The sequence below is a fragment of the Lepidochelys kempii genome, chromosome 2 (genome assembly GCF_965140285.1).
Source record: "Lepidochelys kempii isolate rLepKem1 chromosome 2, rLepKem1.hap1, whole genome shotgun sequence".
Lineage (NCBI taxonomy): Eukaryota > Metazoa > Chordata > Testudines > Cheloniidae > Lepidochelys > Lepidochelys kempii.
In genome coordinates this window covers 261118358-261140396 of record NC_136381.1, presented here as the reverse complement: position 1 = coordinate 261140396, position 22039 = coordinate 261118358, and the positions used below count along the sequence as shown (strand labels likewise).

The 22039-nt window shown below is 46.2% G+C and overlaps 1 protein-coding gene across 3 annotated transcripts in view; it reads left to right on the top strand.

The window, feature by feature from the left end:
* The first annotated feature begins 380 nt into the window (after positions 1–380).
* LOC140907853 (pituitary adenylate cyclase-activating polypeptide type I receptor) overlaps positions 381–22039 on the top strand; it is a 40883-nt gene continuing 19224 nt past the window's right edge. For all 3 annotated transcript variants that reach the window (XM_073334757.2, XM_073334758.2, XM_073334755.2), the window contains exons 1-4: positions 381–427; positions 13619–13718; positions 17512–17619; positions 21783–21892. In XM_073334757.2, coding sequence (XP_073190858.1) covers positions 395–427; positions 13619–13718; positions 17512–17619; positions 21783–21892 — 351 coding nt within the window. In that variant the 5' untranslated portion in view covers positions 381–394. The remainder of the gene's footprint in view (positions 428–13618; positions 13719–17511; positions 17620–21782; positions 21893–22039) is intronic.

Below are 22039 nucleotides of genomic sequence, written 5' to 3'. Positions count from 1 at the left end.
GGCAGGGGGAGTCCGGGTCCATGTTTCTGCAGCGCCTTGAAGGGGCGGGGGGGGGTGCTTTCTGGGGGGCAGAAGGAGCAGTTCCTTGCTTTTGAGTCGGGGACTCCGCGGGGGGGGTGTCAAACCTCGGCAGGATCCAGGTGGACCCAGCCTCCCCCCACCCCCCCCCCAGCCTCAAGGTAAGGAGAGACTGGAGCTCTGGGGAGGCTGGGAGGATTTGGAGCGGGACTCGCCCAGAGCCCCAGGAACAGGGGAGCTGGGGAAGGACCCTTGGGGAGCGAGCTGCAGCGTGATCCGGAGGAGGCAGGGGCGGGACTTGGGAGGTGGGGAAGGGCTGAGCTGAGCCCCGGCTCCGGCAGCCAGAGCTCAGAGGACGCGCCAGCGGCTGCTGAAGATGCTGTGTTTCTCCTGGGCGCTTCTCCCGCTGGTGAGTGCCCTGCGCCGTGCGCCCTGCGCTGCGCGGGGGAGGGAGGGATGCAGGGCGCAGGGCTGCCGCGGGCGGCCGGCGGGGTGATCCCAGAGCCGGGGGCGCTCGCACCTGGATGGGGCATTTGCGCTCCGGTCCCCACATCTGGCTTTCTCCCCCGTGCGCTCACATCTGGGTGGGGCACTTTCCCTCTGCCCTACACATCTGGATCTTTCACATCCGCCTGTGGGTCTGGTGGTTGTTGTACAGATGTGGTGTCTGTCATCCTAAGACGGGAGGGGGTGAAACAAAACAAAAAACCCAACCCTACCATGCTGGGAGTAGCCAGAAAGGGCAGAAGAAAGGAGAGATTCATTTGACAAATGCTAAAAAAAAAAAAAAATGACTTTACAAGTTAGAGTTATCTAGTGCTCCACTTCCCGGGGGGAAGCTTTGCATATGATTTAAAGGTTGATAAAGCCTTTGATTAGCTGTATATTGTCCAATCAGTAAAAAAAAACCCAAACAACAACAACAACAAAACAGAAAAGTATGCAAAGCATCCACATCCCAAGTTAAAGTGGCCTGAAGGGGACCTCCGTGGGCTATAGTGATCATGAGGAAGAGAACTTTGCTGCAGAACCAGAATATAACAGAGGTGTGTGTGTATTTCCTTAGGAAGGTGCAGAGCACGTGCAGTTCCATAGAGCACTGATGAATACCTTTAGTGATCTCAAGCACCAAGATGTGCTATACTATATCTAAAGTCACAGAGGCATTGGCCTCACTTTCTACGTGCCCACACAGTGAGCAGAAACACCTGTGTGCTGGATTTGAATCTGTGTTTATAACCTCTGTTACCAGGGCTTGGTATTAGGATTTCCTGTTTCACGGCAGTCATGGCTGGGGTGAATGATCACACATCTGTGCACTGCCAGTTATTATCTTATCTGTTCAAAATATTGTAACAGACAGTACCAGACATAACATACTTGTCCCATGGGATTAGACAGGACAGAAATTCCTGCTTGACAACCTGTAGGTACCACATAGCCTTTGGCATCATTTTTGTCACTCACACCCGAGCCTCAGATGCATCTGTTAGGAGAGTCAGTGAGCTAAGTATCAGTCATTTTTTAGGTTTCAGAGTAACAGCCGTGTTAGTCTGTATTCGCAAAAAGAAAAGGAGTACTTGTGGCACCTTAGAGACTAACCAATTTATTTGAGCATGAGCTTTCGTGAGCTACAGCTCACTTCATCGGATGCATACCGTGGAAAAGTCTGCTGCAGTTTCCACGGTATGCATCCGATGACGTGAGCTGTAGCTCACGAAAGCTCATGCTCAAATAAATTGGTTAGTCTCTAAGGTGCCACAAGTACTCCTAGTCATTTTTTACTGGTTGAGGAGAAACTTTGGATTCTAAATAGGAAATGCAGAAAAACCCCAAATCCACAAGGTGTTTAGAGAAAGCAAATGTTTCCTTCCTCTGCCAGAAGATCAAGGTAGAGTGGAAGAATAATTCCAACAAGGATCCTCTGATCAAATATTTGTCCAGGCATGAAAATAAACTAGAGGCCCAATCATTCAAGATGATGAAAACTTCCTATGTGACACTGATCACCCTCAATTCCCATCAACTTCAGTAAGAGTTGAGTACTCGCTACTTCTCAGGAGATGTTCATCACCTTGCAAAGCCAGGCCAAAAAGAGTGCTAAAACTATTCTTTATGCACATGACAGTAGCATCTAGACACTCAAGTGAGATTAGGACCCCACTGTACTAGGGGCTGTGCAAATGCATAGCAAGAGACATTGTCTGCGCTCAGGGGCAGGAAGGGAAACAGAGTTACAAAAAGGGGATTTGACATGCACGAGGCCACAGACCAATTGAATGCCCCATCCACAGGCCTACACATGCCTCTTTAGCCAAAAAGCATTTTTACCGAGTAAAGTGGAATAAAGGTAATTATTGTAAAAAAGGAGGGATTGCTACTGAGGTGTAAAGATGTCTTAATGAAGCATTTCATGGGAAGTTAGACACACAGCTTCGACTGACTAAGACACTCCCCGCTGGTAGGACATGCCTAACTCCCTCTATAGTCTCATCGTCCGTTCCTTGTGCACCTTAAATTCCTCTTCACAGAGAGCTGTGGGTATGCACTGAATACAGGATCAGGCCTTTAATGGCAACAGATATTACGCATACTGAGAGGGGAAACTGGGCAGCGATTTCCTTTTTAAAGCATCAATGGTAATTAAATATTTGACCTACTTTGGGATAAATTCAAGTCACTATGTTTTCATTTCTTCCTCCAGGTTATAGTTAAAAAATGTCTGTTGTATATATTTACATACAGACTACAGCAATGTGTCCATATATGCATGTCTACAAGGTTTATGTGCATATATTGCCACATATCTATGTATATATACATCTATATGTATAGATCTATGCAGTTGAGATATAATCAGATCACTAGATATAATCTGATACAACCGACAAACATTCAAGCTTTGCTCCAACCTTTAAAAACAGTCTCGAAAAGTTATTGCTTAAATGAAATCTGTAAGGCAGACAGTGAATCAGCTTGTCTTACTCCATAGGTAATCAACTTCAGAAAGAGGAAAAACGCACGGAAAATGCCCCCTAGCCTGTCGTGTTCGCTCAAAAAAGACTCCTGAAATAACCTAATTAACAGACTGGGGAGAATGACTGGACACATGTGGTTACATAGCGAGCATTCTGGACCAAGTCTGTGTAAGACCTAGCAAGCAACAAGGAGGAATTTTGAGGCTAACCCAAAGGGTAGTCAGTAAAAAGTAGTTTAAAAAGAGAGGCTGTGATCACAATGCTCACTGCCAATCAGAACCAGTAGGCAGAATGGTTTGGATAAGAGAGAACCACACTGGACCTTTACCCATTTTTAGACCCAAATCTTCAGGATGGAACCCTTCTGCTGCTTTAGAAATGTGTGGCTAACTTTCATAGTTTCTTCATTTGAGAGCTTTAACCATTGGGATGTGTTACCTTTTGTAATTTCCAAACCAAGCTGGGGAAAAGGTCTCATAGTTGAGAAAGCAAAGCAGCTGCAGGTTTGGATATAACTCCTCATAGCAGTGTTCTGGCATCAGTGCAGACTCCTGACTCATGCAGCAAATAGCATACTAAGTAAATACCATCAGCATCATTTATACCAGTGTGACTCCATTTAGCCCAAACAGTCAAGTCTATGTTTGTGAGAATGGATCCGCACCAGAGTTGGCGAAACTAAAGAACGATATATAGACTCTTTAAACAGACCCAAAAAACAACACAGGGTCTGTGGTGAGTAAACAAACCCCACATGGGCTGGAAAGAGATAATGAACAGTGGTGAGCATAATCAGCCTTGCCTGCCACACCTGTAATGGAGTCAGGCCTGTGAAAAGTGGGAGAGCGTGGCTCAGTCCTAGCTGGTTGGGAAGGAAAACAGACCAGCGGCTTGTGCTTGGGGAGAGAAGTTGGCTTGATCTGAGCTGAGTAGGACTGTGGCTGGTCAGAGCTTCCTTGGTGAGAAGGCTGGGCTGACACTAGACTCTTTGGGTTTATTAGGGACCTGCTGATGGTGGTAACACAGGCCAAGGTATGGAATGTCCCAGCTGGGGAGAAGGCTGGGGTCGGAGAGCTGAGCTCAGAGGGAGTGCAGCTGCATGAATAACATCAGAGGGGCAGAGAACTAAGCTCAGCGGGGCCAAAGACTCCTTTATTTTGTGTTTGTTTTGGGACTCACTGTGCCTTTGGACTCTACTACCCTGAGGAGGGGAGGGTATTGAACTTTCACAAAGGCCTGGCCAGAGGGCTGAGCCATAAACCGCTAAAGGGAGGCTGCAAACTCTGTCTTGGAAACTGCAGCACTGTGTCCTGCCATGAGGATATGCACAGGGTGGTGACCTGGTGACAGGGCCCAACTTTAGGTCCTATCAGACAGACCTCTAGATGGCAGCACAGAGGCTATACGATGTTTTCATAACCCTAACCCTAACCCTAACCTTAATAAAGAGACTGCCCATGGATACCTCCCTTCGGTTCCCGGTGGTATTGTGCACTTAGAATATCCTTGTGGTAACTATAGTTACATGCTGGACACTCCTGTCATAAATATAAAGGGAAGGGTAACCACCTTTCTGTATACAGTGCTATAACATCCCTCCCGGCCAGAGGCAAAACCCTTTCACCTGTAAAGGGTTAAGAAGCTAAGGTAACCTCGCTGGCATCTGACCCAAAATGGCCAATGAGGGGACAAGATTCTTTCGAATCTGGAGGGAGGCGGGGGAAACAAAGGGTTTGGTCTGTCTGTGTGATGCTTTTGCCAGAACAGATCAGGAATGCAGCCTTACAACTCCTGTACAGTTAGTAAATAATCTATAAATAATCTAGCTAGAAAATGTGTTAGATTTTCTTTTGTTTAATGGCTGGTAAAATAAGCTGTGCTGGATGGAATGTATATTCCTGTTTTTGTGTCTTTTGTAACTTAAGGTTTTGCCTAGAGGGATTCTCTATGTTTTGAATCTGATTACCTTATAAGGTATTTACCATCCTGATTTTACAGAGGTTATTCTTTTACCTTTTCTTTAATTAAAATTCTTCTTTTAAGAACTTGATTGATTTTTCATAGTTCTTAAGATCCAAGGGTTTGGGTCTGTGTTCACCTTTACAAATTGGTGAGGATTCTTATCAAGCCTTCCCCAGGAAAGGGGATGTAGGGCTTGGGGGGATATTTTGGGGGAAGATGTCTCCAAGTGGGCTCTTTCTCTGTTCTTTGATTAAAATGCTTGGTGGTGGCAGCATACGGTTCAAGGACAAGGCAAAGTTTGTACCTTGGGGAAGTTTTTAACCTAAGCTGGTAAGAATAAGCTTAGGGGGTCTTTCATGCAGGTTCCCACATCTGTACCCAAGAGTTCAGAGTGGGGAAGGAACCTTGACAACTCCTCAGTGCATAAAGGTATCATGAAAGCTCCTTATATGAAAGGGAAATGAACCTGGCTGGTTTCCTGGGGCACAGTCATGTTACAATCACTGTAACATCTCAAAATCTCCCCCAAATTACTCTGGGTGTACAGTGTGCTAGGGACTTCAGAGCTGCAGTGACGACAGACCCAGTCCTGCAAGGTGCTCAGCTGAAATCAAAGTGAGTTCGGGGCACTCGCAGCTTGATCCATGACCCACGGAAGGCAATGGAAATTCTCCCGCTGACTTCAGTGGTCTATGGATCAGGCTCTCTGCCCCACAAATAGCACTCAGGGCCTTGCAGAGACTGGGGAAATGGGGACTGTGCTTTATGGCAAATCTCAATGAGCTCATAAACAATGTCCTATTTGCTGGAGAACATATGACAATGAGCTTTCTAAAGAGTGGTTCAATAGGCCCACCAGGGCTTCTCCACTCAATGCTTGGAACACCCCCCGACAGCTGCTAGAGAAACTTGGGGGTGAAATATGCCATTCAGTATAATATGACTTTAATTTGTGGAATGTCTTTGCTATGTTTTTCCTGTGGCCCAAAACACCATATGGGGCTAAAAAACCCGCCAAAACAGTTGACAATGGATGGTGTACATTCCAGCCATGTTATAAAGAGAGGACGGGGAAGTGAAGGGGATGAAAATACTTGGTCATCAGAGCTATGGCATGCAGGGGGTGGGGGGAATAAAAGAGTACAAGCCAGGGAAGAAAGGGATGTTTTCAGGTGCGATTTGAAATGAGAGATGGGGTGAAGAAATATAGAAAGACTGTCCCAGAACACTGGAGCTGTATGTGCAGTGGGGGATGAGAACTATGAGAACTACTCACACCAAACAATTTTTGGGCTTGATACAGAAATTCTTGGCTGAGGTTCTCAGGCCTGTGACCCGCAGGCGGTTAGACTAGATCAAGGATCTCAAACTCAAATCACCATGAGGGCCACATGAGGACTAATACATTTATAGTCAAAAATGAAAAAAATGAAGAGTAATATAGAATGCTATTAAAAGTCAATGTATTCACTTTTTAAAAACGGTAATGCAAAGAGGGGTTTTAATAAAATATAAACACCTGTAACTATTCCTTATGTGGTCAGTAACACTGATGATGATCTACACTAACAGTCTATCACTGTAGCTGTAATGGCAGGAACTTTTTAAAGTAACTATTCATACAAAATACGTTGCCACTTTTAACAAACATTCTTCCCAACTACTCACAGCAAAGAATCATACATGCTGAACTTCATACCTCAGACTGCTCATCTAGTCCATGAGGCCCTGCCCCTGCCCCACCTCTTCCCACCCCTTCCCCGCCCCGTTCCAACCTCTTCCCCAAAGTCCCCGCCCCAACCCTGCTCCCTCGCTGCCCCTATTCCAACCCCTTCCCCAAATCCCTGCCCCAGCCCTGCCTCTTCTCTGCCTCCTCCTCTGAGTGTGCCAAGTCCCTGCTCCCCCCCCCCCCTCCTGGAAAGCGCTAAGCGCCGCCAAGCAGCTGTTTGGTGGCAGGAAGCTCGGGGAGGTAAGCAGAGGAGCGGGACGCGGCACGCTGGGGGTGGGGGTGGAGGAGGGGAGGTGCGGGGGAAGGGAGCTTGGCTGCCGGTGGAGTCGGTGCCTATGGCGGGCCGCAGGAAATAACTCCATGGGCCGCATGCGGCCTCCCGGCCGCATGTTTCAGACCCCTGAACTAGATCGTCATAATGGTTCCTTCTGGCCTTACAGCCTATGAATTTATCTGACGAATGTGGCCCTTTTTTCTGCTTGTGAATAACGTCCAACCAGACTTGGTTACACATTTATTCAAAACACTTTGGGTTATGTTGCCAAAAGGGACTGGTGAAGTCAGGTGCCCAGTTTGAGACATTGTCCAGGGGCTTGACTTTCTGAGGATAGATAGAATGTATCCCAGCCTGGAGTTCACAGCCCTGCTTTTTTCAAAATGTGCTAAGAATTTTTAATGACCACATGTTGACAGGACCACTGTGGTATGGCTCATCTAAAGACTGCATTTTTGGCATCATAGCAGCCCTTGGGGCATTATGTTTGGCTGGGCTGTGAGGGTAAGTTTGGGGGGAGGGATAGCTCAGTGGTTTGAGCATTGGCCTGCTAAACCCAGGGTTGTGAGTTCAATCCTTGAGGGGGCCATTTAGGGATCTGGGGCAAAAATTGGGGATTGGTCCTGCCTTGAGCAGGGGGTTGGACTAGATGACCTCCTGAGGTCCCTTCCAACCTTGATATTCTATGATTCTATGGTAGTTGCCAACTGAGTAGGTAATGTCTCCTGAAGTAGGCAGGTGTTTCTTGAAGGTCTCCCATGCAAGCACTTGCCAGACTTGGTATTGCTCATTTGATGAGACCTGAAAGGATCCCAGCCCAAGGTGATACAGCTTGTGGTTTTACTCTTCTGATACAGACAAGCTGGCATTTCACAAAGCAAACAAATAGAGTATCACGTCCTTTTCATTTGCACAATGCTGGAGTTTTCAGCATTCTAAGCATTTTGATGTTAAGAATACAACAGATTTACGAGGCCAGATTCTAGTTTAGGATTTTCTATCACACCCATCCCTATTGTAAGTAGACAGCCCTTGTTCGACGCTGAGCTTTCTGAAGGAAGATGGAAGGATGACCCAGTGGTTAGGGCAGTAGCTTTGGACTTAAGGTCCCTGAGTTCAAGTCCCTGTTCTGACACAGGCTGCCTGTGTGACCTGGGCAAGTCACTTAGGGGTAGATATTTGAAGGGTCACGTGATATATAGGAGCTTCACTCCCATTGGTTTTCAGAAGCTAGATGCCTTTGCAAATCTGCCCCGTAGTTGCTCTGTGCCTCAGTTCCCCATCCCTAAAATGGACACAGGGGTACTGAGAGGATAAATACAGCAAAGTTTGTAAGGCTTCAGAAACAATGATAGCAGGGGCCATGTAAGTACCTTAGATGGATTGAGACCACTGTGAATTGTGGACATGCAGCAGCTTGCAGTCTGAAGCCCTAAATTGTTACTGTTCATCATTTAAGACGAATAACCAAGTATTGTGTAAAGTACAAGTGAGAGACAGTCAGCAACAGCAGACGATGTTCTGGCCAGAAGGGTTTTCTGAGTGCAAAATAATTTACCTTTTTTTTTTTTTTTAAAGCCCCGAGGAAGGCCAGCTAGTTTAACATCATCACACATTGTATTTCTGAGGGATGTTTCCCCCTCTTCTTGTATAACCGTGTTTGCTTTCAGTAAGGCTACCTGCTCGGTAGCATACAGCTCCATCATTTTTGTTTCTTGCTAGGCAGGCCATAGGTAGGGCTGCTGTTGGACTTGTGGTAATTTGCAAGCTCTGACGGGTCAATGATGATATTTAACATATGGGATGGTCCGTGCCAAAGGCCACTAGGCGTCCTGACAAACAGAGACATTTTGCAATTTATTTCTGAAATGGTAGCTTATAACAAGAAACACCTTGTTAAAATGTTGATGTTCTAATTGCTCATAATCTTAGCATGATTGACCTTAGCCAACAGTCAGACTGGAGTTTCCTAAGAGACACAAAAAGAGTTTGGGATGGTGACGCACAAGGTGGCATTATTCCTGGTAAGACCGCACTGAGCTATCCTAGCATGGTGCTAGGACACTTGGTTTGGAGACACTTTCTTTGAAATGAAATGTGCAGCTATTAAAGAATTCCTTGGATTTTTTTTTTTTTTTGCAAGAGAAGGGACGGTAACATGAGAACAAGCAGAATATTTCCCACTGCAACTGGTTTTCAATGTGAAATGGGGGTTTCAACCCCCCTTCATTTGCTTTATGTATTGAAAAAAGTGGCTGATTTCCATGGCAATCTTTGGCTTTTTATTGAAAAACACAAACCCCTGAAAACCAAACAGTTTTTGACTAAACTCCATCAGCCAAACATTTTTGGCCGAAAACGTCAATTCAGAGATATCAAAACACTTTGTTTTCACCTTTGCTGTCAAAACAAAATGTTTTGATGTTCCTGATTTGAACTATTTCACTTCAGCTCCGTTTGAAGTACAACTCCCATGAGGTATCACAGCAGCACATGTGGACACAGTCTAATACTGAACCATCCTTGAATTGAAATATTCTGACTCCGTTTAGCAATCCAAAATATTTCAATTTGGGTCAACCTGGTATGAAATATTGCTTTGATGTTCTTGACAAAATCTTGTAGTTTTTGTGCAGAAGATTTGGATTTTTTAGTTTTTTTGATGAACATTTGAATTTATCTGTGGAAAATTTTTGATGAAACTGAATATTTTTATATTATTTTGTAGATTTTTTCTGCATATAAAACCCCCATTTTCCTACCAGCTCTAGTTAACTCTTGCGTACGGGCCAAACTCCTAGCAGGGACCAACAAAGACAGATGCTAATGGCCAAGGGGCCACAACTTTTTTTAAAATAACTGAACAAGATAACACCTAAAGATGACCTGTTCTGGTAACAGTGGAATGGGGTAAGGGAGAGGAGAAGCAACAGCAGCCTGGAACATAATCAGGTTTCCACCTTTGGTAGGGATAGCATAGTGACAGCTGCCTTAGAATACCATGCATGAATTTGATAGATATTCAAATATAGAGCATCTTAATTCTCAAAGGCCCAAAGAGACCCACCTAATCCTGAGGATAGACTTGCATTATACTGGAGCTGAGATAGACCCATGCAAAACCATTGAGTTTCGAATTCCAGCAGGTCAAGCCCCATCAAGATGATAAGGCAGGTTCATGCTGCATCTACAGGAAAGTGCAGGAAGTGGATCAAGTGCTAAAATGTCCAGCAAACCCACCTGATCTCAGATTAATGCTCAGAGTAAGTTGACCAGATGTCCCAATTTTATAGGGACAGTCCCAATATTCAGAGCTTTGTCTGATATAGGCACCAATTACCCAGCACCTCCTGTCCTGATTTTTCACACTTGCTATCTGTCACCCTAGCTCAGAGTGATAGGAATGGGGAGGAGGGGAAGGGTACTGGCAATGCATTCATATATGACATACACAACTCCACTTACCAGATGGAACAATGTAATTCGGGTCCTATCGTGTTCATGGTCTGCACATTAGTACAGGGACTATTTCTTTTACCTCCATGCAAGCTTATGGTGCCATATAAACATTAAATGCTAAGGACCTGATTCACTCTTATGCTGAACAGTACCATATTCTGCAAGTAGTCCCATTCCCATCAGTGGGACCATTTTCAGAATTAGGTTCTACTCGGTGTAAGGGGGACAGAAGCTAGCCCTATATAATGATGACATTGGCTGCCAACTGGTTTCATTTTGTGATATGTCAGAGAAAGGATTCTCTACGCAAAATAAATTGCATTGCACCAGGCTGTATGCCTATGACTTTCGAACACCCAGCGTAAAAATATCCCAGCTATAAACAATTTCCCATTATCAACAACCAGTTACAAACACTTTAGGAGCTGAAGAAACAGCTTATTTCCAGCCAAACCACTGAAAGGTTGTTGTTTTTTTAAATGTAAATTGCGGTTGATTTTCATAGTAATCATTTTATTACTGCTTCTAAAGTTGTTTGTTGTGCCAGCACAGTGCAAAATGCAATATCGTTGAAAAGATAAAAAATTAAAGAAGCATTGTGTTGGATTCTGAATAATAGCAAATTCAGAAAAAGAAAAGGAGTACTTGTGGCACCTCAGAGACTAAATTCAGAAGCGTATTCCTAATGTACAATAACAAGAGATGCTATTTTAGGAGCTGATCATGCTGATTTTAAAAAATATATTTAAGGTTGCCCATTGTCAAAGCACAATGGGTGAAAATTAACCATTGTTTAGAGTGTGTCTTTGTTTTCTTTTCACGTTAACTCTTTCATTCTCTTTCCATTCTAATATGTGAGCCATCGCAGATGCCACACGTTTAAAAGGCACACAGTCCTTTAAAGCCCCAAATGTAGGTGTTCTTGCAAAGGATTTTTAAAGATGAAATCTTGCCCTTTTCTCTAGGTGGAGATTACTGTGCAGTTTTAACTGTTTATGTGGGCAGTAAAATTTCCATTCAGGCTAAAAACAGAATCCTGATTTCCCATTAAATTGCGCTGTGTATTGACAACATTCCATAAGTCTATAAATCAACTTCCTGTGACTGAAAAAAGAGACCCAGTGTAGTGGTAATGTCAGGATTGGTATAATAAAAGACAAGACTTTTACTTAGGGGCTTAGGGTGGCTTACAGTGTTCTTCAGAAATGTCTCGGTAAATCTGCAATCTATCACTTAGATTAAATCAGCATTTTCAGTGCTTCTGGGTGTGTTTTAAATAGGCCAGCTTGCAAAAGGCCAAATCGTGTTGCCTTATTCACTCATATGGTCCCAGTGGCTTCAGCTGAATGAAACTTTTGGTGCTATCAATACGTAGCACTCAGATACTCTGCTTCTAATACTCCTCTCACTTATACTTGTTTTACACTGTGTAACTCCACTGAGTTTCATGGAGTTACTCCGGTTTCACATCAGTGAAAGACAGTGGAGAATCAGGCCCTCTGTCAGTTTGGTGGAGACAATCTGAAAAACCGAATAGCATCAAATTAAATTGAGCACACAAAGATTTGTTCCAGCACCACCATCTGTCTCCCCTTTCCTTCCTGGCCTCCTCATGCTCTAGTGTAAGTAAAGTAGATACAGGCAGGAAAGCTGGCCTAGTGGCTAAGGTAGTGGAGTGGGACTCAAAAGTTCTTGGTTCAGAGCCTGGCTGTCCCACAGATTTCCTGTGTGACTTGGGGCAAATCACTTAGTCTATTTTATCCCTCAGTTCCCTGTCTATGAAATGGGAGGAGTACCTCAGGCAGTGGGGACCACCCATCCTGAATTGGGTGGAACAGTCCCGAAATACAGTGTTCAAGTCCCGGTCCTGGACTGAATTGTCCCAAATTCCTTGCAAAGTAGCTCTACACCTGCCCGAGGCTTAGGGCAGCGCCAGTCTCTTCCCTGGGAGAGTGGGGGGAAGGGGGGGGGGAACTGAGGTGGGCATTAGCACCCCCTCACTATGAGGTCCCATCCCCTGCTCTTCCTCTCCCCCCCACGGCCCCGCCCCCTGGCCAGGCCGGAAGCTGCAGCTGGGAATAGTAAGAGCTGCCCAGAGAGTCCAGGCTGCTGTGTCCCTACCCTGCCCTGGGTGGCATGCCCTGGAGGGTGGGGACACAGGCAGGGGCTTGCTCTTGGGCCCCCAGGCCCTCCGCAGGGGGCTAGGGCTTGGGAGGGGGAAGAGGAGGAGCAGGGGGCGGAGCCACAGAGGGGGGCAGGGCTCCTACTTATGTCCTGCTTTTGCCTTTTGAAAAGGTGGTCACCCTAACCTCAGGGTGTTGTGAGGCTAAAAATCCATAAATGATTGTGAACTGATATCACCGTGGCGAGGGCCATCTAGATCGAGTCATGGCCATGAATACCACTTTGTTGCATTGTTCTTAACTATGATTTCTCCTCTTTCAGCTTAGTAGGTGAACTTGAATGTTGTGAGCGTATGGATACCCCTCATTTTTGCTGATGTATACATTTACACTACGTTTTTAAATATCTGGAGATTTTTCACTGCATCCCCATAAGTCTCTTGCTGACTTTAGTGGGGGGGGTGGTGTCCCCAGGGAATGCAGCGTTCACAGCCGTTTGTTATATTAATGTAAAATGTATATCAGAATTCAGACCATAATGAAAAACTCTTCTACTACTTTACTTACCGCTGCCCATCTTCTGCGTAATGGCCCATCATAGCCATTGATACAAACACATGTGCTCAGACCCATGACTCCACGCCATGGCTCCTCCCGGATGGAATTGCGGTTGCTGATCACTTGTATTGTCCTGGCCCCAGTTGGGATTGGGAAGTCACTGCCCCCAAAGCGCTCACAGTCTCAATTCATAGGCACCGACTCCGTGGGAGCTTCAGGGCTGGAGCACCCGCGGGGAAAAATAGTGGGTGCTCAGCACCCATTGGTAGGCCCCACCGATCAACAGCACCTCCCGCCCCAGCACCTCCCGCCCGCCGCTGATCAGCAGGGGTCAAGCACCCCCGGGGAAATCAGAAAGTTGGCACCTCTGTCTAATTTTGAATCTAATATCAAGCTCCAGGGTGTATTCCTCCAACAACTGCATTAAGATTCTTAAGAATATGTCAGCAAAGGGGAGAGTTATTCACCATGGAACCTGTTAAATCGCACCCACCATTTCTACCTATCTCTTGCCCAGGTTGCTTCTATCCATCCGGAATGCAAGATATTCCAACAGGTGGTGAAAGACCAGGCTCTATGTTTAGAAAAAAATGAAGCTACTTTACCCATCTTAAAAGGTAAGAGACATAGGCCCTCTGCTGCAAAACCTGACATGAGCAGTCTGTGCTTGACTTCAATAGGGCTAGCTGCATAAGCAAGGCCTGCTCTCTTGAGTAAAGTTTTGGAAGGTCTGGCCTGATTTTTCTCATCACTTGTGCTCTGTAAAGAACTTGTATCTTGTATCTTGTATCTTGAAGCATCTCTTTTTTCTTTTTGATTGTAGTGGTGTTTTACGTTGATAATACACTTTATTTGTCCATTGCTTACATTCATAGCCAGTATAACCTTCGGGAGGGTCACATCCTCTGCTGGGTAATTTGTCACACGTCCATTGGTTTCCGTGGAGCTGAATTTATGCTATCCTCACATCGCCCCTGTAAGTAGGCAGTTACTATTATTCCCATTTCACAGAACAAAACTGAGGCACAGAAAGTCTAACGGACTAGTCCAGGCTCTCATAGGATGTCTGTGATAGAGTAGGGAAGCGAACTGAACCTGAGGTACTAACCTGCGACTTGAGAGACCTGGGTTCAATCCCCTGTCACGACTTCCTGTGAGACTCTGGGCTAATCATTTAGCCTTTCTGTGTCTCAGTTTCTCATCTGTAAAAGGAAATTACTATTATTCCCATACCTTATGGATGTGATGTGAGGATAAATCCATTAACAATTTTTCTTGTTGCCCAGTTTTGTTTTTCTGATTACCAGAGCTCCTTTTTCAAGATGATGGTACAGTTAGGATTGCAGTTGCTTGATTCTTATGCAGAGGTGAAAGTAAGCCGGGTCCGGGCAGGTACGGAGTACCGGTAAGGAAAGGTGCAGCAGCGTACCAGCAAATGAGTGGAGCATTGAGTACTGGCTTACTTTCCCCTCTTTTGGCTGCATAACAAACAGTTTAAACTCAGAGCTAATAAAAGCTTGGAAAGGGACAACTCACTGTCACATTTGTTTGTTGTTTCTCTCCCTCTCCTTCTCCAGCCAGGCTGCGGAAGGCAGGTAGGCACCGCGCTTTCCCCCGCCTGGCACTCATTAGCAGCTGCAGCGGCTCCCTTCTAGCTTGCAGGGGGACTGGCTGAGGGAGACGCCTGCCCAGGACAACTGCCACCTGCATAAGAACAGTTTAAAACTCAGGTGTTCCCTCCGCGGTTCAGACCCTGGGATTAGGGGCCAATTCTGGCATCCTTGTTAATTTCACTCAGAGTTGTTGGGGGGGGGAGGCGACCAAGGCAGGGGCAGTTATTTTCTGCCCCCTGGATGAAGCAATCTCCAATAGTATAATACACAACAAATACAATCAAAATGAGGAACCATTTCCAAGTTCAAATCTAACACCCCAACAACGGTGAGTGAAATTAACAAGGATGTCAGAAATGGCCCCTTAGCCCAAGGGGTGAACCGCAGAGTGAACAGCTGAGTTTAAACTGTTCCTAAGCAGGCAGCATGTGTCCTGGGCAGGCTTCTCCCTCAGCCAGTCCCCCTTCTCCCGGCTGCAAGATAGAGGGGAGCCACTGCAGCCCCTGCTGAGTGCCAGGTTAGGGGAGGGGAAGCACGGAGCCTAGCCACGTCGGCAGCCTGGCTGAAGGAGGAGGGAGGACAAGGAGAAAAATGTGACAGTGAGTTTTCACTTTTTCAGGCTTATTCCAATATTAAAGTTTTATTACAGACAGTTACTGGTAGGAGTAGGAGTAGCTTTATTTTCTATATCTAAGTCATGCAGTGGGAGGGATCCATGAAGTATGTAGGAGAGGAGGGTTGCTTGCGTTTGGACTGCACCGGTAAGAAATGTAACTTACTTTCACCCCTGGCCCCGCCCCTTCCACCTGAGGCCCTGCCCCTGCCGGGGGAGGGCAGAGTGGGCCCCGTACTGGTAAGATCTGTGTTTTACTTTCACCCCTGCTCTTATGTCCATTTTCTCAAGAAAAGAAAAGATACAGATGAGATGAAAAATGTATGTGAGATACTGTGTCCATGACTGTAAAATAGAAAAACAACGTCCTACTAAATTTGTGGAACTGAATGGGATTTAGCACAACCATGTGTCATGCTGCCTAGAGTGGCTCATGACTGTAAGTACCAAACTTACAGCAGACTGTTAAAAAGCAGGACAGAGATCCCGAATTGGTTGTGTGTTCTAGAATTAGATTTCACCAGTAGCAAGTGTGAACTCCTAAAGCACTAATATAGCCTTACCATGGAGTCACAGACAGTCCCCTTAAGCAATCTAGTCTATTTTGCCACCCAGGCAAGCTGGACTTAGTGATAGATGGTTGGTATACACCAAAGATCACAAAATATTCTAGTTACTCCCAGTCCCAAAGGACCAGTCACTTACCCCAGATCAATTTGTACCTTAGATCTCCCACCAAAGACAATATTTGTAGCCAATTCTATGGTAAACTATCTAAGGATTTATTAACTAAGAAAATAAACGAGCTATTACCATGTTAAAGCAGGCAAGCATATATTCACAACTGAGATACACTCTATGGTTTTACAAGGTGACAGAGTTGCAGGAATCTGTCAGCTCCAAATTTCTTTTACGGCTAACCTAGTTTAATCTATGCTTCTCTTTAGTAGCTCTCACGGGAGAGGCCAGACAGCAAAAGAAATGAAAAAAAATTCTTGTCAGAGATTTTTATTTCCTTCTTCCAAAATGTAAGCTGATGGGATGAGCCCTTTTGCACATAGTCTCTTCATGGGTGTAAGAGGGTAATTAACAAAGTCTTTGTATTGTGATGTCCCACAATGGCCCATTTAGTTTTGATAGGCCTTCTTGTTGTGCAGGAGATGGTCCCTTCTGACTGGGTTCACAGTTTCAGAGCAAACATTTTTTTCAGTTACAGGCAAAAATGTAAATATTTCCTTATAGTAGGTGTGATACAGCGTGGCCAGAAGGCAGCCCGCGAGTGATATAGGAGAGATATGTCAGTCCCAGGATGAGAAGAAGCCTTATTCCCTGTAGAGGGAAGAAAGGATTCTATAGATTAATTAAGAGCACCTGAAGCCAATTAGAGCACCTGACGCTAGTTACCTGATAAAACCCCCTGCTTCAATCAGACAGGGGAAGGAGTTGGAGTAGAGTGGTTTGGAGTTGGAGCAGAGAGCAGTTTGGAGGAGTTGAAGTAGAGGAGAGTTTGGAGAAGTGCCGGAGCTCGCTAGAAGACCAAGACCCTAGGTAACGAGACACCCAGCTTGTGCAGAGAGGGAAGGCAGGAAGCCCCACAAGCTGAAGAGCAGGAGAGGGAAGTAGCCCAGGGGAAGGAAGCACTAGTTCAAGTGGTTTACTACTATCCCTAGGGCCCCTGGGCTGGGACCCGGAGTAGAGGGCGGGCCCGGGTCCCTCCCTCTCCACTACGCTTCTCTGGGTTACTAGTGGGACAGTAAATTCCCTAGTTCAGGGGCAGAAAACTATGCCCTTAACACCCCCCCGCAAAGAAGAGGAAGTGTGGGACCCATCATAATGGTACCGGCAATTTGCCACACAGGTGATAAAGAAAGTATAAGTGAGATGAATGCATATAGCAATTTACAAGCATTTCATAAAGTCTGAACACTAAAGACATTGTTATAAGCCCAATACCCATCTTAACCAGTTACTAACACACTCCTAAAGCCTTGGCAAGAGCTGGCACCTGATCTGCCAGCATCACACCATGTAATTGTGAATCTGGGCTAAGTAAGAACTGCAGCTGAGTCTCACACTTGGTCCACTGATAAAGACACAGGCAATCTTTCCGTAAGCGATTGCAAGACTTTTGAAATGCCTCATTCTGCAGGTGTCTCTTTAATTTCAGACTCTCTTTCTTTCCAGGATGCCCAGGGGATTGGGATGGACTGAGTTGCTGGCCCAAAGCCACTTTTGGAGAAGTGGTAAAAGTTGCATGTCCCAGATTCTTTGAAGAAATCACCAACGTACACGGCAAGAATGCTTTTTCCTATTATTAACATTCCTAGCCATTTAAAAATATGCATAATGACTGAGATACTAAGACAATCAACATTCATGCAAGATCTAGGGCCCTGGGCTGGAGCAAGGGAGGGGGACCCGGCACCAGAACTGTGGCCCTGCCCCCCACTTCTGCCTGCGACCCCACCTTGTTCCACCCATGGTCCCCCTCTGTTCCACCCTTCCCCTGCAGACCCTTCCCCATTCTGCCCATGGCCCCACCCCCATTCCGCCCCTTCCCCTACAGCCCCGCCCCCAATCACTCCTTTCCATGCCCCTCCCCACCCACTGTGGCACCGAGACTGGAGAAGCTTTGCTCTGGGGCTGCGATGGAGGGAGATTTTTCTGGGGGCCCCAAATTGGCTCGGGCCCCTGGGCCTGGGCCCCATTGGCATATGCAGTAATCTGCCACTACTATCAGGGCTTGAGATTACTGGTGTCAGGAAGAATTCTTTTTCAGGGATATAGGAGAGATATGTCAGTCCCAGGATGAGAAGAAGCCTTATTCCCTGTAGAGGGAAGAAAGGTTTCTATAGATTAATTAAGAGCACCTGAAGCCAATTAGAGCACCTGATGCTAGTTACCTGATAAAACCCCCTGCTTCAATCAGCCAGGGGAAGGAGTTGGAGCAGAGAGCAGTTTGGAGGAGTTGAAGTAGAGGAGAGGCTGGCCCGGGTCCCTCCCTCTCCACTACCCTTCTCTGGGTTACTAGTGGGACAGTAAATTCCCTAGTTCAGGGGCAGAAAACTATGCCCTTAACACCCCCCCGCAAAGAAGAGGAAGTGTGGGACCCATCATAATGGTACCGGCAATTTGCCACACAGGTGATAAAGAAAGTATAAGTGAGATGAATGCATATAGCAATTTAAAAGCATTTCATAAAGTCTGAAATACATTCATTAGGCACATTTTTGGAGCGGGTTTTTCTAATGCAGTGCTTCTCAAGCTGACTGATGTCGGGGGCCGGCAAACTTTTTTTCCAATGTGCGCGGAGACCGGCAACCGATGGCTCGCGGACCGGCACCAGTCTGCGGACCACCACTTTGAGTAGCACTGCTCTAACGTATCCTACATGCAGCAGTGTCCACGACCAGATAATGGACTGGATGAACCATTGATCTTTCAGTACATGAATACCTCCACTTGGACAGCTATGCCTTCACAATCCCTTTGCCCATTCTAATCTGGTCTGATCACAGCCATTTGCCAAGAGATGGAATGAAGTCAGTAAAGAGTGATTTTTGCAATCATCTAGGGAATGCACTGGTCTTTGCAGTGGTATTGAAAGTAGTAGAAACTAGATGCACAAATACAAAGGACATATTTAGCCCTTATGGATAGTAGCTTAGAAAAAATAAAACTCTTCCTAATTTTGCCCATTTTAGCAGCCCAAAATTTGGAAAACAGAAGCACTTCCCAGCATGAATACGCTATAGATTAGAATTGCATTTGAAAAAGGTGTGTTTGAATTTGGTGTGGAAAATAAAAAGCCCTGAGCACCCGTACTTAAAGGAATAGTCTCTTTTGAAAGAATCCCGTAGCCAGTGGATGCAGTCTGAAAGTTGATAAAGTTATAATCAGAGCTGGTAGAAACTAAGAATTTGTGTTCTATGGGAAATTCTGACCTTTCAAATTTAAATTTTGTTCCAAATTGGAACAAAAAAAGAATTTTTGAAATTTCTCACAAAACTAAATTTATGGGGGGGAAGGGAGAGGGGGAAATAGTTTTGGGTCATTTCAAATGTTCCATTTTGATACAAGTGAACTGTTTCATTCACATTTTGACTTTTTATATTTGCTGTTATCATTAATAATTTAAAATCAAAAATTCCAAATGAAAAGTCATTTTGCAACAAAAAATTGATATGGCCCATTCCAATAAGACTGAAATGCTTCTTTTTGGTGTTTTTTTTCCCCCTTAAAAGAAATTTCATCAACATCGACAAATTCCTGCAGTAAGTACCCACGTGGATGAAATGGCATTTTTCAACAGCGAAACATCCATTGAAAAAAGATTGGCCAGCTCTAGCAGTAATCCCTCTCACCATTTCAAAACAAAAGCCAAACGCTGTGACAGTCAGTGGGGAGTATCTTGCTAAAATAGTGGCATCATTTGTATCACTGGAAGGATGGGAGCCAAATGTCAGAGCCCAGACAACTTTTTCTATCCTACCGTAATTGAGAGGAAGGATGGTTTTGCGATGGGGTCCTTTGAGTCAGGATTCCTGGTTTCTATTCCCGATTTTGCTGCAGATCCTCCGTGACCTTGGGCAAGTTACTGAGGACTCTGCTAACATAAAGAACGAGGAGTACTTGTGGCACCTTACAGACTAACAAATTTAGTCTTTTCGGTGCCAAAAGTACTGCTCCTTCTTTTTGCTGATACAGACTAACACAGCTACCACTCTGAAATCTGCTAAAAAATAGTCCCCTTCAAACTGAACTACATTAAACATGAACTAGGAACCTTTTAGTTAGTGCCCACAACATCCATATGGAGGATTTATAGTGTAGCACTTTGGTGCACCCAGTTATTCACACCCGGGGCAGTGTAGACATAGCCTTCATTTCTTCATCTATAAAATGCGGATAATAACACTACCCTACCTTCCTGAAGTGCTGAGAGGCTTAAGTCTTTCTGGCTTGGAAGTGATTGGAAATTATATGTGCTTTGGGATCCTTGGGTGAAAGATATTACAGACATGCAGAGTATTGTTATTAATGCTATCAAGTGGATATGCAGTGCTGTTGCCGTGTTGGTCCCACCTTGTGTGTCTAATCAACTGAGTAGTCATATGTCTCAAGAACCAAACTGGTTCTTAAAGGCATGCTTTGGATGCATGACTTAGGTGCCTCTGTATACAAATTGAGCTCATAGTATGTAATTCCTATATAAACCTGGAAGCTGCTTTGTTACTTCCCCGTTCATTCAGTGATGAGCTGCCAAAATCTTAACAACCGGTTCCCTCCTCAACCCACGAGGGGGTCGTGGCCCACCCCCCCCCCGGACTCCTGCCCCATCCAACCCCCTGCGTTCCTTGATGCCCCCCCCCAGACCCATGCCCCATCCACCCACTTCCCCTGTCCCCTGACTGTCCCCAGAACCGGGCAGGAGGGTCTCATGGGCCATTGTAGTGGGTGCCCACCCCGTCTTGCCCCTAAGAGCCAGAGGGACCTGCCGGGAGGCGAGGTGGGGAGTCCGGGGGGTACTTACCTGGGGCGGCTCCCAGGAAGCATCGGGCAGGTCCCTCTGGCTCCTAGGGACGGGGGAGTGAAGCTAGAGGGGGAGCAGGGGGAGCGGCTGCTCCCCCCACTGATCACATCAAAAGTGGCGCCTTAGGCTCCAACTCCGTGGGTGCTCCGGGGCTGGAGACCCCACGGGAAAAATTTGGTGGGTGCAGAGCACCCACCGGCAGCTCCCCACCCCGCGACCGGCCCCAGCTCACCTCTGCTTTGCTCTGCCTCCTCCCCTGAACGCACCACCCCGCTCTGCTTCTCCGCCTCCCGTCCCGGGTTCCCGCGAATCAGCTGTTTGGCGGGAAGCCGGGGAGGTTGGTGGGGGGCTGAAAAGCAAGCGGCGGCTTCGCGCTCAGGCCCAGGGAGCCCCCCCCCCCCCCCCGCCCCAGCTCACCTCCGCTCCACCTCCTTGGGCCTGAGCGCAAAGCCGCCGCTTGCTTCTCAGCCCCCCCACCCCCAGCTTCCCGTGCGAACAGCTGATTCGCGGGACCCCGGGGGGGCAGAGAAGCAGAGCAGGTTGGAGCGGAGGTGAGCTGGGTCCGGGGGCAGGGCGGGGAGCTGCCGGTCGAATTTTCCCCTTGGGTGCTCCAGCCCTGGAGCACCCACAGACAACCGGTTCTAAAAGGGCTTCTAAATTTAACAACCGGTTCCAGCGAACTGGTGCAAACTGGCTCCAGCTCACCACTGTGTTCATTTGAATATTTGTCTAAGCATTTCACAAGGTAGATAGCTAAAGTAGCTTTCATTCTGTATAGCCAAACTTGCTAAAAGCAGTTAGCACATCCAGAAGTATCAATAAGTAAGAAAATAGGTCTGAGGATTTGGGCACTAAGAATAAGCTGTTTCTTGTCACTGCTAAACCATATGGGTCATTTGCTGATGTGTTTCACTGTTTTCAGGTTTTCTGCAAAGAAACTGTACGCAAGAAGCATCTTGGTCAGAACCGTACCCACCGTACTCCATTGCCTGCGGATTCGATGAAGGTTCCAGTAAAGGCCCTGAAGATCAGGTCAGTATTGGGTTGGAGATGCACCTAGGAGGAGCAAACCCAGAACTGCCCCCATGAAAACACCCTGAGGAATGCTGAATATACATAAGCCAGATTCTCTCCTTTGATTGACTGTACTGTCCAGCTGAGACTTCCCTGGGTACTCCA